Source organism: Silurus aristotelis, assembly GCF_946808225.1.
Source record: "Silurus aristotelis genome assembly, chromosome: 18".
In the NCBI taxonomy this organism is placed as follows: Eukaryota; Metazoa; Chordata; class Actinopteri; order Siluriformes; family Siluridae; genus Silurus; species Silurus aristotelis.
In genome coordinates this window covers 4,804,891-4,818,578 of record NC_139591.1, presented here as the reverse complement: position 1 = coordinate 4,818,578, position 13,688 = coordinate 4,804,891, and the positions used below count along the sequence as shown (strand labels likewise).

The window sequence follows — 13,688 nt, the reverse complement described above, 5'->3', positions numbered from 1 at the left end:
AAAGAGACAGTCATCTATGTCACAAGAAAAAGAAACAAAAAAGGAACACACTGAGTTTCTAAATTCTAAAGGAAAGCGTATGGTAAAGAATTAACTGAACAGTGGAAATGGCTGGAATTGAATCTCAATCTAGTTTCATCAGGTAAGAATCGCTGGGATGCCTTCTAATGTTTCCTTGGTCTGGATTGGATTAATCTCTGATGTATTTAATTTTCTTTATGGAGCCTTGGATTTTATGAAGCAATTGAATTTTCCTGCTTGTCACTACACAGTACCAGAGCGCAGAGCATGAAGTGAGATGGGATGTTGGACTGTGATCGAACCTGTGGTGGGTCTGCATGCCTTTGCCATGTTTATGACCTACCCGCTATTAGAGCAGTATGTCTATAGAAGGCTTTGGGAACAGCTCAGTGGTTCTCCGTATCCAGTCAGTATAAACCAGTCTCACTGCTCCAACAACTTCACTAATCTGAGTATTCATCAGGTACGTTTCATACATGTACACAGTGCCTTGGCTTTCTCTAATCTAAGATTATACTTACAAAGTTTGCTTTGTCATATTGTTAACTTTTATACATGGGTAGAAGATGAACAGGGACTGTTTTGCACTATTACATGGTTTATCATGAGTACATAAAATGTAATTTAAGACACCGAAATAATCACGATTTCAACGGAAAGCAAAATTTTATGTCCAGGAACTGCTCATAACACCTTTTATTTCAAAACAGGAAAGCTAAGTTTTTGTCATTTAATCTAATCTTTTAAATCTTTTAAAAAAAAAAAAAAGATTTTTTTAATAATTATCTGTCATTTGATCTGTTTTCAGTCCCAGCTAACACAATGCACTTGTTTGAATGGCAGGCTGTGCAGAGAGAGACATCACACTTCCTTATCCAGATTGAGCTTTACTTCCTCTTTCCCAGCTTGGTGTCCTCACTGTTTCTGGTTTTATACAGTGACTCCCATGGCCGCAAGGTGGCCATGGTGCCCCCTTTGGTGGGCAGTGCTCTCTTCACACTCACAAACTTCATAGTGAGCAAGTACTCCCTCAGCCTCAGCTACCTACTGGGTTCTGCTTTCTTCACTGGTTTTTTGGGGGGTACAAGCACTCTGATTGGAGGCTGTTTCTCCTATGTGGCTGACTGCTGTGGACAAGACCTGAGTGAAAAGAGACAAAGAGAGAAGACTGTTCGAATGGCCCGGCTAGACATGGTCCTTGGTTTGTTGTCTGGTTTAGGCTCTCTTTGCACTGGGTTTTATATTCAAGCCACTGGATTCAGCTGGCCATTCCTCTCAGCATCCATACTTCATCTGGTCGATCTGGTTTATGTGCTGGTCATCCTGAAGGAGCCCCAGGTTCCTTTAGTTCAAAACCTGACCACTAATCAGAACTCTTCCAGCCATTGGGCAGTTGATAAATCTCCTCATCTAGCTAGGTTTCAGGTCTTGACCGGACGCTTTCATGGCATCTACCTGCTTTTTGCAGCTTCTACAAAGAGAAGAAATGTCCTGCTGCTGCTTATGCTCAGTGCTTTTGTCTTCTACAAGGTAATGAAAAAAATGATCTACATTTTGTTTGCATTTCATGATAGGTACACAGTTGTTTTTTTTATGCATACAAAAGAAATAGCACAATTTAACTAAAATAGTTCCAATTCAATAAAATGTGTCATAGAAAATTAAAGTGTTGAAGGTAAAAGAGTAAGGGTAGTGTACAGAATGTTGAAACAACCTTTTAACATTATTGTATAACTATATAAATCTCATATTCAAAATTAATTATGTCAGTCAGAGGGTAACACACTAAAATAGTAAAGCACTGCTGCAAAATGTTTACCAGTGGCATAAATATAAATATTACTATTAATTTGGCTATTATTTCTCAGGTGTGCAAATTAGGTGGCATGTCCATCTTTCTCCTGTATGAGCTGAATCCACCATTGTGTTGGAGTGAGGTGCTCATTGGTTGTGGCTCTGCTCTTAACACTCTGATCTACCTGAGCAGTTATGCTGGTGTGTCCTTGCTCTCACGGTGGCTGCCTGATGCCCATATCATTCTGCTTGGGCTGTTAAGCGTGGCCACTGGCTTCTTAATGGCCTCTTTTGCAAAGACCACCCTGCTTATGTTTTTGGGTAAGTAAAATAAACTAGTGAGCAAGATAGAAGATGGATAGATAGAAGGATTTCATGAGTTTAAAAAATAATAATTTTTGAAAGCAGTAAGAACACACTAGCTTATTGTTTCTGCTGTTACTTCTGTTGTAAAATGGACTTTCTGCTAAATAACTGCCTAGACTAGGGTTTTTTGCATGCTATGTACCCAGCAAACTGATTTTCTTATTACTAAGATTCATTTTCGCTCTATTTTTTCTTCGGTTCTTTAGTTATATATAATAGCGTTCTCGTTAACAGCGTGAAAACTGTTCCATAAAATTTGTTTTTCAAAGTTCACCAATGGTTGTTTTTTTTTGTTTGTATAAAAGCTAATGTTCTATTACAATTAATCCAAAATATTAATTAAAGAAATAGATAACTATACAGAAAAGTGTATAAGTGCATGTAATGCAAGAAGTGTTCAGCCTTAATGTGTTGTGGCTTTGCAGTGCGCCTTCCTCTTCTCCTGTCCATCATGCCTGCTCCTGTGTTGCGGTCTATGATGTCCAAACTGGTGCTGAGCTCTGAACAAGGTAACAAGGTTTCCTGGGTTCATTTCAAGTTTCCTCGTATTAACCAGATAGGCATATTGATTATGCCTTAGGAGTAAATGAGTATGTGCATGGTGCCCTGCAATGTCTGATGTGAATTCTCCTGCTAAGCATCGAGTGTTGGAGAATTTGGCTCTGGAACCACTAGAATAGAAGAATAGAATAGAATAGCCTTTATTTGTCACATATACATTACAGCACAGTGAAATTTGTTCTTCGCATATCCCAGCTTGCTTAGAAGCTGGGGTCAGAGCGCAGGGTCGGCCATGATACGGCGCCCCTGGAGCATAGAGGGTTAAGGGCCTTGCTCAAGAACCCAAGAGTGGCAGCTTGGCGATACCGGGGCTTGAACCTCTGACCTTCCGATCAGTAACCTAGCACCGTAACGGCTGGAGCTACCACTCCCCCTAGAATTGAGGTCAAGTGGCTACACATGTTGAATAATTAAAATGACTAAAAGTCTTTTATTTGAAAGTAGGCATTGCACTAATACAACAAATCTTTACTATATGGTATGCAGTAGGTCTATACAACAATGCCTAAATATGAATATGTATTACTAAATATTTTTTCACTCCATTTCCAAGAGTATTCCACTGTTTACTGTATTTTTGTATTTTTAATTATTATTTAGAAGATATTTTGTTCTTATGAATATTATACTGATAACCAACAGAATCCCCCCAAAAAACAAGAAAATCTTGTAAAATAAATGATATATCAAAGTTTTTAGAAAGTGTTTAGAAAGAATTAGGTATTTATGTCAGCATTTTCTATACCCTTTTTATGTCTATTGTCATTTTAATCTATTGAATATCAAAATATCTATCTTTAAAAGCAGTTACAGGCAAAAAAGACCATATTTGATTTTGTTTTCTAGCTCTAATCACTAAATGGCACTAATAATTTGCAGAAACAATGTGACAAATAGGCAAAAAAAGATCATGTGTTTTTCTTCTTCTCTCTCGAACACATCTATAGGTGCTGTGTTTGCATGTGTGGCCTTTGTGGAAATGCTAAGTATGGGGGTGGCATTCCCAGTGTTTAGTAGCATCTATGCTGCTTCCATCTCATGGTTTTCTGGGTTCACGTTCCTTCTAGCTGCTTGTCTTACCTTAATACCTGCATTACTCATGGGGTGAGTTAAATTTAATTTTAAGAATTCTAACCGCCAATTAGCTCCCTGAGCCTTTTCTAATTCTAATCAGGACTGTTCTCAAGCCTAAATAATATCAGTCATTTTTATCATGAATTCAATCCTTTTAAAGGCTAATAATAGACAGATAACATACTTGTTATTTAACAATGAAATGTAGTATTATATTATCACAAGAATAGAATAGAATATTTTTTAGAGAAGGAGTCTCCAGCACTTTGGAACAGAAGTTTTTTTTTTTTCTTCCCAAGTCCTTACTCAGGAGTCAGGACTTTGTGCTTTCTGTTTTTTTTTTTCCAAAAAGATTTTTTTATCTCTCTTTTTACAAGTTGGTGAGACAATTACTTTTCCATCTAACTAATGATGCTTAAACCTGACATGTCATTCAATAGTAAATATTTTTTTTTTACTTTTTGGGTATCAGCTGTGTTATAACAAGAATAAAATACTTTATGATGTAATGTTACTAGAAAATAATAAACTTTGGTTTAAGAGTATCTGACCACCTCTCACTGCACCATCACTGCATAGCACTCCACACGTTTTATCCCTTTCCATCTAAAACAGCATCAGCAGTCTTCATACCAAATGTTCCTTAATATTTGTTCTTTAGTGTTATGCTCTGCCTACGACTGGACAATGTGGAGGAGACCAAAATCCTGACCTCTGAAGATGACAGTGTGGACAGCACAGGATCTGAGATATCTCACTACTAACTACATTATTAATGAGACAGTTGGTCTACAGTATAGTGCACTTAGTGAACTTTGTAATTTGTAATTTTTTTATTGTGAAGTAATAATGTCACTTAATGTTTTGAAATAATGAATTATTGGAAGCTTTTTATATATTTTATTAATGTATCATGCTATCCAATTAGATATGATGTCATTAAAAACATTCAAGACAAATTAAAAACATATTCTATATATATAAAGATATATAATTCTTTTTTTTTTTAACATTGTTCAAACTGTTATGTATCACATATTATAATAATTAATTGTAATATACAGTAAATCTGTTATGTGGAAAGAACCAGTAACTACTTTTTGTTATATTGTAAAATATATGCCTTTCAGAAGTAATGGAACTGCACGCTCAAAAGAATTGCCCCTCTCCATTATAACACTTCTAATGAACACTGCAATATGGTAGATATAATTCAACTGCTTATTATTTTTGTATGCCTTTTTACACAGAATAATACACAATTCCAGCAATAATATACCGCATTGCAGTCATTAAGATGTTAATTTTTTTTGCAATTAAAGCAAGTACTAATTTGTGATCTCAATCAATAGGTAAAATGTAAACATTTCTATTTGCGATTATCTGGACTTCACTTATTCATGAAATGACCCATGATATCTATGGGCAGGGGGAAGATGATAGTGGAGTTCTTCTCAGTAGCGATGGTGCCGAGAGTCTGCAAATAGCGTAGCTGTAGGGCAGAGGGTGATTCAGCGATCACCAGAGAAGCTTCTTTCAGAGCACGGGAAGCGTTCATCTCTCCCTCTGCTGCGATCACCTGTACGAAGAAAAGACGTGCTTTCAAATGTCAAAAAAATAAGAGCAATTTGCGTCATATTTGCAGTGATTTATAAACTGTTGTCAACAATTTCAAATACTTTGGAGGTTTGTTTAAAAGGCAAATATCCCATAAGAATATTACAGAACCAAAATGTTCACGTGTAAAAATAATAAGAACACTTGCTAGTTGAAGACTCTGACCTTAGCTCTAGCCTCACGGGCTGCCTCAGCCTCGGCTGCCATGGCCCTCTGAAGCTGTAGAGGAAGTTTCACATCCTTCATCTCCACACGCTCCACCTTAATGCCCCAAGAATCCGTAGCCTCGTCCAAAGAAGACTGCAGAAAGTGAGTGGGTTGCATTAGGTGTGATTATAAAAATGTTAATAAAGACATTAGACATCTGTAATCTTTTCCTAGCCAGAGCAAAAAGATAAAAATTTTACAATGGACTACAAGTTATTTAATTATGTACTACATCTGTGTCCTTTTTATCGTACCTGCATGCTGTGAGAGATACCCTCACGGTCTGACAGAACCTCAGCTAGGTTTTTGGTGCCCAGGACGTTCCTTAGTGTTGTCTGGGCAAGCAGACGTGTGGAGTGATCAGCATTGGAGACATTTGCCACTGAGGCGATGGGATCGCTCACTCGGAAATACACCACTCCGTCCACACTTACTGTCACAGAGTCCTTTGTCAAAATCTATGAAAAAGAGGGTTGATAAGGGAGAAAAGTAACATTAAAATACAAAATGTATGTGCTTAAGTTAAAGACTCCTAGTGGTTTTTTTTTTTTAACAAAACATTTAAATAGACACTGTATTTAACAGTTTGTGTATGTCATTGATTCAAATGTCTGCCTTTTAGCAGTCAACACACTTCTCCAGTCTAAAATACAATGAGCTCTCTCTCTACTGCCTTTTTTGCCATGACTCTGCCAATAGGAATAGTAATAGGTCTCATTCCACTCTATGGATATTGGCTCTGATGCCAGATGCCGATATTCTTTGTGTCGTTGATGCTATCATTGTTATAACGTCAGTGTATATACTGTATAATGTCATGAAGGGCACTATATGGAAAAGGTTTGTGAACACCTAAACATAAGAATCGTACATGCTTTATTGACCATTCCCTACAATTAGTCCCTATTTGCTATTATATTAAACTTCACTCTTCTGTAAAGATGTTGCACTAGATTTTGGAGTGTGCTTGAGGAGATCTTTGCTCATTTATCCTTTATAAAATCAGGTACTGGTGTAGAATGAGGAGCTCTAAAGCAGGCCACTCAAGATTTTCCAATCCAACCCATGCAAACCTTGTAAATCTTCATGAAGCTGGCTTTGTGCACAAGGGGGCATTGTCATGCTGAAACAGGTTTGCATATACTTGCATGAAGACATCCAATTAAATTGTGCTTCTGACTTTGTGGTAACAGCTTTTTGTCTATATAGTGTATACATCCTATGTTAAATCACTAAATGTAAATGACTGTACAGTATATATTATATTATAAATTAGATTTTGCATACCTCTTGAGGAGGAATGTCAAATGATACTGTTCTCATGTCAACCTTTATAAAGCTGTCAGTGCAGGGAAGGATGAAGAAGATACCTAGAAATGACGGGGGGAAACATGTTTTTTATTGCACATTAATTTTAATATTAACATTTGAGAAGAAAATTAAAATTGGGGGAAAAGTTTTTTTTTTTCTTTTTGCATATTTAATATCAAACTCATCCTTTCAAAGGCAAAAATAAATAGAAATCTATATAAAGTTATTGTGATCATTTCTTGTTCCATAAAGGTAATGTCACTGATTTTGTACACTGAATCACTGATGAAAATGAAATTAATATAAATAAAATAATATGCTATGGTTTTCTTGAGATCTCAGCCCATGTATAAAAGATTTTCAATATGTGACATGTTATATTTTCCTTGAATTTTGTCCCTTGAAATAAACTTTGGAGAGTTCTTCATCCAAGCATCTAAAAGCAGCGTTAACTACATGCTAAATATTGTAACCGAACACTGAGAGGCATGAAATCATGGAAAAGAAGTAGTAAAAGTAGTAGGCTTACCTGGTCCTTTTGGCCTTCTAGCTGTAATGCGGCCAAGTCTGAATATTACAGCTCGTTCATATTCTTTAACAATCTGTAAAAGTGTAATAGAACATTATTGGAATTGATGATATTGCATATTGGAATTGGTTATCATTAAAAAAATTATGTTCTTTACTATGTGAAAATTATTTGGTAGTTTCAAAGGTGACAGTTGTGTAGGTATGGATACATCGTCATGATTTATTATTGTATTTATTTTTGTTCTAATGATGCTTGCTAAAGTTCAGGTTATTCATTTTTTGGGACGCTCTCAAAAAGAGCTTTTTCTCTTACAAGCATTCCAATAAAATTGTTATTATGGATGATGAAGCTTTAAATCATTCAGTTTTGACTTTACAACTCTGATCATCATTGTGCAGAAGTGTAGTATGCTCATGCATCATTCTTCCTAGCCCTTTTGATCTGTTTCAGTCTGCCTATCAACATGCTTTGGAAAAGGTGTGTGTATATATACAGTGAGGAAAATAAGTATTTGAACACGCTGCTATTTTGCAAGTTCTCCCACTTAGAAATTATGGAGGGGTCTGAAATTGTCATCGTAGGTGCATGTCCACTGTGAGAGACATAATCTAAAAAAAAATATCCAGAAATCATAATGTATGATTTTTAAACTATTTATTTGTATGATGCAGCTGCAAATAAGTATTTGAACACCTGAGAAAGTCAATGTTAATATTTGGTACAGGAGCCTTTGTTTGCAATTACAGAGTCAAACGTTTCCTGTAGTTTTTCACCAGGTTTGCACACACTGCAGGAGGGATTTTGGCCCACTCCTCCACACAGATCTTCTCTAGATCAGTCAGGTTTCTGGCCTGTCGCTGAGAAACACGGAGTTTGAGCTCCCTCCAAAGATTCTCTATTGAGTTTAGGTCTGGAGACTGTCTAGGCCACACCAGAACCTTGATATGCTTCTTACAGAGCCACTCCTTGGTTATCCTGGCTGTGTGCTTCGGGTCATTGTCATGTTGGAAGACCCAGCCTCGACCCATCTTCAATGCTCTAACTGAGGGAAGGAGGTTGTTCCCCAAAATCTCGCAATACATGGCCCCGGTCATCCTCTCCTTAATACAGTGCAGTCGCCCTGTCCCATGTGCAGAAAAACACCCCCAAAGCATGATGCTACCACCCCCATGCTTCATAGTAGGGATGGTGTTCTTGGGATGGTACTCATCATTCTTCTTCCTCCAAACACGTTTAGTGGAATTATGACCCAAAAGTTCTATTTTGGTCTCATCTGACCACATGACTTTCTCCCATGACTCCTCTGGATCATCCAAATGGTCATTGGCAAACTTAAGACGTGCCTGGACATGTGCTGGTTTAAGCAGGGGAACCTTCCATGCCATGCATGATTTCAAACCATGACGTCTTAGTGTATTACCAACAGTAACCTTGGAAACGGTGGTCCCAGCTCTTTTCAGGTCATTGACCAGCTCCTCCCATGTAGTTCTGGGTTGATTTATCACCTTCCTTAGGATCATTGAGACCCCACGAGGTGAGATCTTGCATGGAGCCCCAGTCCGAGGGAGATTGACAGTCATGTTTAGCTTCTTCCATTTTCTAATGATTGCTCCAACAGTGGACCTTTTTTCACCAAGCTGCTTGGCAATTTCCCTGTAGCCCTTTCCAGCCTTGTGGAGGTGTACAATTTTGTCTCTAGTGTCTTTGGACAGCTCTTTGGTCTTGGCCATGTTAGTAGTTGGATTCTTACTGATTGTATGGGGTGGACAGGTGTCTTTATGCAGCTAACGACCTCAAACAGGTGCATCTAATTTAGGATAATAAATGTACTGGAGGTGGACATCTTAAAGGCAGACTAACAGGTCTTTGAGGGTCAGAATTCTAGCTGATAGACAGGTGTTCAAATACTTATTTGCAGCTGTATCATACAAATAAATAGTTTAAAAATCATACATTGTGATTTCTGGATTTTTTTTTAGATTATGTCTCTCACAGTGGACATGCACCTACGATGACAATTTCAGACCCCTCCATGATTTCTAAGTGGGAGAACTTGCAAAATAGCAGGGTGTTCAAATACTTATTTTCCTCACTGTATATATATATATATATATATATATATATATATATATATATATATATATATATATATATATATAAAGGGATTCCTTAATAAAAATATTTTTTTAAAGCAATATGAGAAATGTTTCAATTTCATGTTTCTTTTACAATAAATACCATTGTGTACCATTTTTGAAGCTGACGAAATTGATGCTGATTATCATCCATAACCACATCTTGAGTGAACAGCCAAGCCTTAAAATACCAACTCTGTGCCTGTACTTTTTGATATTTTGTCAGATACATTGAACATAAACAGTCAATTCCTCGTTGAATTAAATCTGTTTGTTTTTGTACCTTGAGACTAATAAAGATTGTGATTGGGAAAAAAAGCACTGTGAAGAAAGTAGACAAAGCAACAAGGATCCATCCACAGACACCAAGGCCCCGTTTATTTTCATCTATAACCAAGAAAATGAGAAAGAGAGAGTTCAGTGACGATTGCATTATACTATTTACATTTACACTACACAGAATAGTTAAATAAAGCTTCCACAGAGACTTCATTTCTAAAATATAAAATAAATACATTTTTTCAGTTTATTTCTGATGGGTCAGTGGCATTCACATTCCTCCTGGAAGAACTTGTACACTTTTCCAAACATTTTCTTCTTGATGCCAATTTCTCTCTGCAGTATCTGTTTTAAATACATTTGGTTTAATATTAGTGACAAAACTTTATTGTACCTGTACATTTTATGAGATAATAAGATTATAAGATTTTTATTTTACTTTTTCCTTTCACAACTAAGTGAATATTAGGAACCTTGACTGAGTCACAAGACTTAAACGTGTTCTGGTTACAGAGCAATTCACATCCTGTGAGAGTTTCCTCTTATTACGCACTGATTTCTGGTTGTTGTTTATATCATGTTCTGATACAGACAAAGCATTGCACTCTTTGTGTGCAGGATATGACAAAGAGGGTGTGTTTTAAAAAGCACTGCTAAAGCTTTGTTTCCTTTCATATATTCAGTGCAATAATTGTGAAATGTTCAAGATTTTATATTCATGTATTTATCTGAACACAGGAGAGCCAGGTCAGACTTTAAGGGTTGAATCTTTATAATAAAAGACTGGAGTTAAATATTTATATATCGTTTTTGTACTAAAAGAAATAATTAAGAAATTGTATTTTTGTACAGTATTGAATTTTTTTGCTCTCAATATCATTTCCATCTATGTGTTTCCAAGCGCTTAGGTTCCAAATACAGTGGTATTTCCTTTTATTGTACCCTACCCTCTTTTTTAAAACATGCAACCAGGGCAACAAAAGAGGGTTCATGGTTCATGTGCATATTTACGTGTGGAAGTAAAGTTTCTAAGGCAGTGGCCTAGAAAAAATCACTGTTTGCTCAGTACATAGTAAAATCATAAATAGGGTTGGTCTGATGAAGACCACTGCTGTGCTTTTTAGATATCTAACCCTTTCCTGTGCAGTGTTTGCTCTACAGGCTGCTTTTCCAACCTGATATTTAGTAACAATCCAATTTTATTTGTTCTATGGTTAAACATTTTCCATGTAGTTAGAATTTAGTTCTGTCAACTTTTAATTATTAAGAAACATAGTGTAAAAGTATTCAATATAAAATAAAATAAAAATTGTTTATGCGTTTTAATTGTAAGTATAAAAGAAATATATATAAATAAGCATATACTAGATATATAATGTTAAAAACTTTACTCTATATGTTTTCTACTTCTTGTGATTTCTGAGCTGCTTTATTGAATTTGTGTGCAGGTGCAATGGCACAGTCTCCAATCAAACTCATCACAATAACATTATTGACACTCCTGAGCTGAGTAAATACAAACTTAAACGGTGTAGAAAGGAATAAGTAGGGAACAGGTTCCCAGAGCCAAACAAATTAAACATGGCATGACTCAAATTTTCATAATAAATGTTCATATTGTCATGCAAGGTCAAATGGTGACAAAATGAGATTAAACGAAAAAGAGTGAAAAGTAAAATAGAAAATGACATATCGACTTACTAATCAGATCTTGCTTGCTTGCATTTCCTCTTTCTATTTGGCCCTCCATTTTCATAAAGCAGTGTCCCCGTAGAGGTTTTGTATGAGTAGAGGTAGGGAAGTGGTTCTTGCTTTAAAACATTATGTGCTGAAGAGGTGTGGCTTTATGGATGGAGTGCTATTACGAAACATATTAGATAGAGATAGAGAAAACAGCCTTGTACTTTAATACTGCTGGAGATATGAATTTATACTCTTGTTTGAATTGCTAAATTACGTATGTTAATTATCCATCGATTACTCATAAAAAGAAATAAAAAATCGTCCCTCCTTCCTGTGCCTTCCCTTCCAATCCTAGCATCATAATGCGTCCCAAATTCTAACTGATCAGAAGGATGTTAATTGTTTACTTAACTAGTCACTAATACCTAGATAAAATGCAAGAAAGATAGTTTATATATTTGAAATATTTTAGATTTTATTTTGTATTTGCACCATAAGCACAAAAGTAGTCACATGCAGACACATGATCATCAATCACCTAATTGTATTTCTTCCTCAAAACGTTGCCACAATGTCACATTTTTTTTTATGGCTGTAGCTTTACAATTTCCTTTTATTGGAAATAATACTCCTGTGCACTAGGCAATGTTGATGAAAACATGGTTTGCTAGGGTTGGACCATTTCAAAGTGACCTGTAAAGATCCCTGACCCCATTGAACAGCTTTGGGATTTTCATTTATGTGCAAATGACCACAATGTGAATATTAATGCCTATAGTTTTGTAATGGGATGTCCTACAAAAAATGTTTTATGGTCAGTTGTCCACATACACAACTATTTAACCATTCATTGTATTTTATCACACACAGGTAGTTTAATCAGTTACAGTAAGACGCTGTTAGAGTAGCCCCTACAGGAAGCCAGACTGGTTTAAATTGACAGAAAGTTTATACTATACTTAAATAAGCACTCTTTACAACTGTGGTCTGCAGAAAAGCATGTCCACCAATCAGGCATAACATTGACATTTTAACATCCTGAGCGGTGAAGTGAAAAACACTGATTATCTCTTCATCATGGCACCTGCTAGTGGGCAGGATTTTTTAGGCAGCAAGCGAATGTTTTGTCCTCAAAGTTGATGTGTTAAAAGCAGGAAAAATGGGCAAGCGTAAGGATTAGAGTGATTTCGAAGAGGGCTGAATTGTGATGTCTAGATGACTGGGTCAGAGCAGCTCTAAAACTGCAGCTCTTGTGGGATGTTCCTGGTTTGCAGTGGTCAGTATCTATCAAAAGTGGTCCAAAGAAGGAACAGTGGTGAACCGGCGACAGCTAATGTCATCTTAATGGCTAAAAAATTCCACTAACATGAAACAGATAGCACTTTCGTTACTTTGTAATAGCCAGTGTACAGGGGCTGTATAAGTGCTGCACAACGGATCAGAATAATGCAATAATAAGTGAAAAGGTTTTTGTGACTCGCGATCACATGCATGCGATACAGGACTTGACAAAATTGCGACATTACCACTATTGGCTAATGATTTAGGTCAGATCTGAATCCAGTTCTAATTTTTTTTAAAGTATCGTGGTCTGAAGCAAAACAAACACAGTTACACTGAAAGATTATTTAGATGGTTGTGGTTAGGACCTGCATTGTTTACAGCAGCAAACATTAGTGCATGAGGCACCTGTTCAGCCCTCAGTACACTTTGGTGTTTCAGTGGTTGAACCATTTTTTTCCAGTACATTTATCTGTTTAAAGCCAGAACAACAATTGTCAGTCTTCATCAACATTCAGAAATCACAAATGGTTCTATGTATTTTTGTTGTATTTTTTATCAATACCAAAATGAAAAAACATTTTTGCATGACTGCCTGAATAGGATTTTTTCTCTCCCAAATTTTTAATGCATATTTCTTTATGATTTTTTGCAGCTACACCATACAGATAATATGTTAATCAAGCTCTAGTAGTATAACATACATGAGCCATATCTAGCAAACAATTATTTTGGCTGAAGGTTTCATTTTAGTATCAAAACATAAAATAAATGTGAATTTTTAAATCAGATTTTATTATTTAGTATATTGTTAAAGCCATCATCCA

The 13,688-nt window shown here is 36.1% G+C and overlaps 2 protein-coding genes across 4 annotated transcripts; one reads left to right on the top strand and one right to left on the bottom strand.

Moving 5' to 3' along the window:
* On the top strand, nt 1-4,623 carry slc46a3 (solute carrier family 46 member 3). Of its 2 annotated transcripts, XM_083568124.1 has the most exons (7): nt 1-142; nt 273-484; nt 865-1,551; nt 1,890-2,136; nt 2,607-2,690; nt 3,690-3,846; nt 4,478-4,623. In XM_083568124.1, the coding sequence occupies exons 2-7, from the start codon at nt 299-301 to the stop codon at nt 4,578-4,580; spliced, it is 1,464 nt and encodes a 487-aa protein (XP_083424250.1). In that variant the 5' UTR covers nt 1-142; nt 273-298; the 3' UTR covers nt 4,581-4,623. The 2 variants fall into 2 exon arrangements, with proteins under 2 accessions (XP_083424250.1, XP_083424251.1); XM_083568125.1 differs by lacking the exon at nt 1-142 and having other exon boundaries at nt 451-484; nt 830-1,551.
* Nucleotides 4,624-5,037: 414 nt separating this feature from the next.
* On the bottom strand, nt 5,038-11,737 carry stoml3b (stomatin (EPB72)-like 3b). Of its 2 annotated transcripts, XM_083568154.1 has the most exons (7): nt 11,599-11,737; nt 9,902-10,005; nt 7,481-7,553; nt 6,928-7,010; nt 5,895-6,098; nt 5,599-5,733; nt 5,038-5,395 (listed from the first exon to the last, which is right to left on the bottom strand). In XM_083568154.1, exons 1-7 carry the CDS (start codon nt 11,651-11,653, stop codon nt 5,207-5,209), a joined length of 843 nt encoding a protein of 280 aa, XP_083424280.1. In that variant the 5' UTR covers nt 11,654-11,737; the 3' UTR covers nt 5,038-5,206. The 2 variants fall into 2 exon arrangements, with proteins under 2 accessions (XP_083424280.1, XP_083424281.1); XM_083568155.1 differs by lacking the exons at nt 9,902-10,005; nt 11,599-11,737 and adding an exon at nt 9,732-9,868.
* Between the last annotated feature and the right edge of the window lie 1,951 nt (nt 11,738-13,688).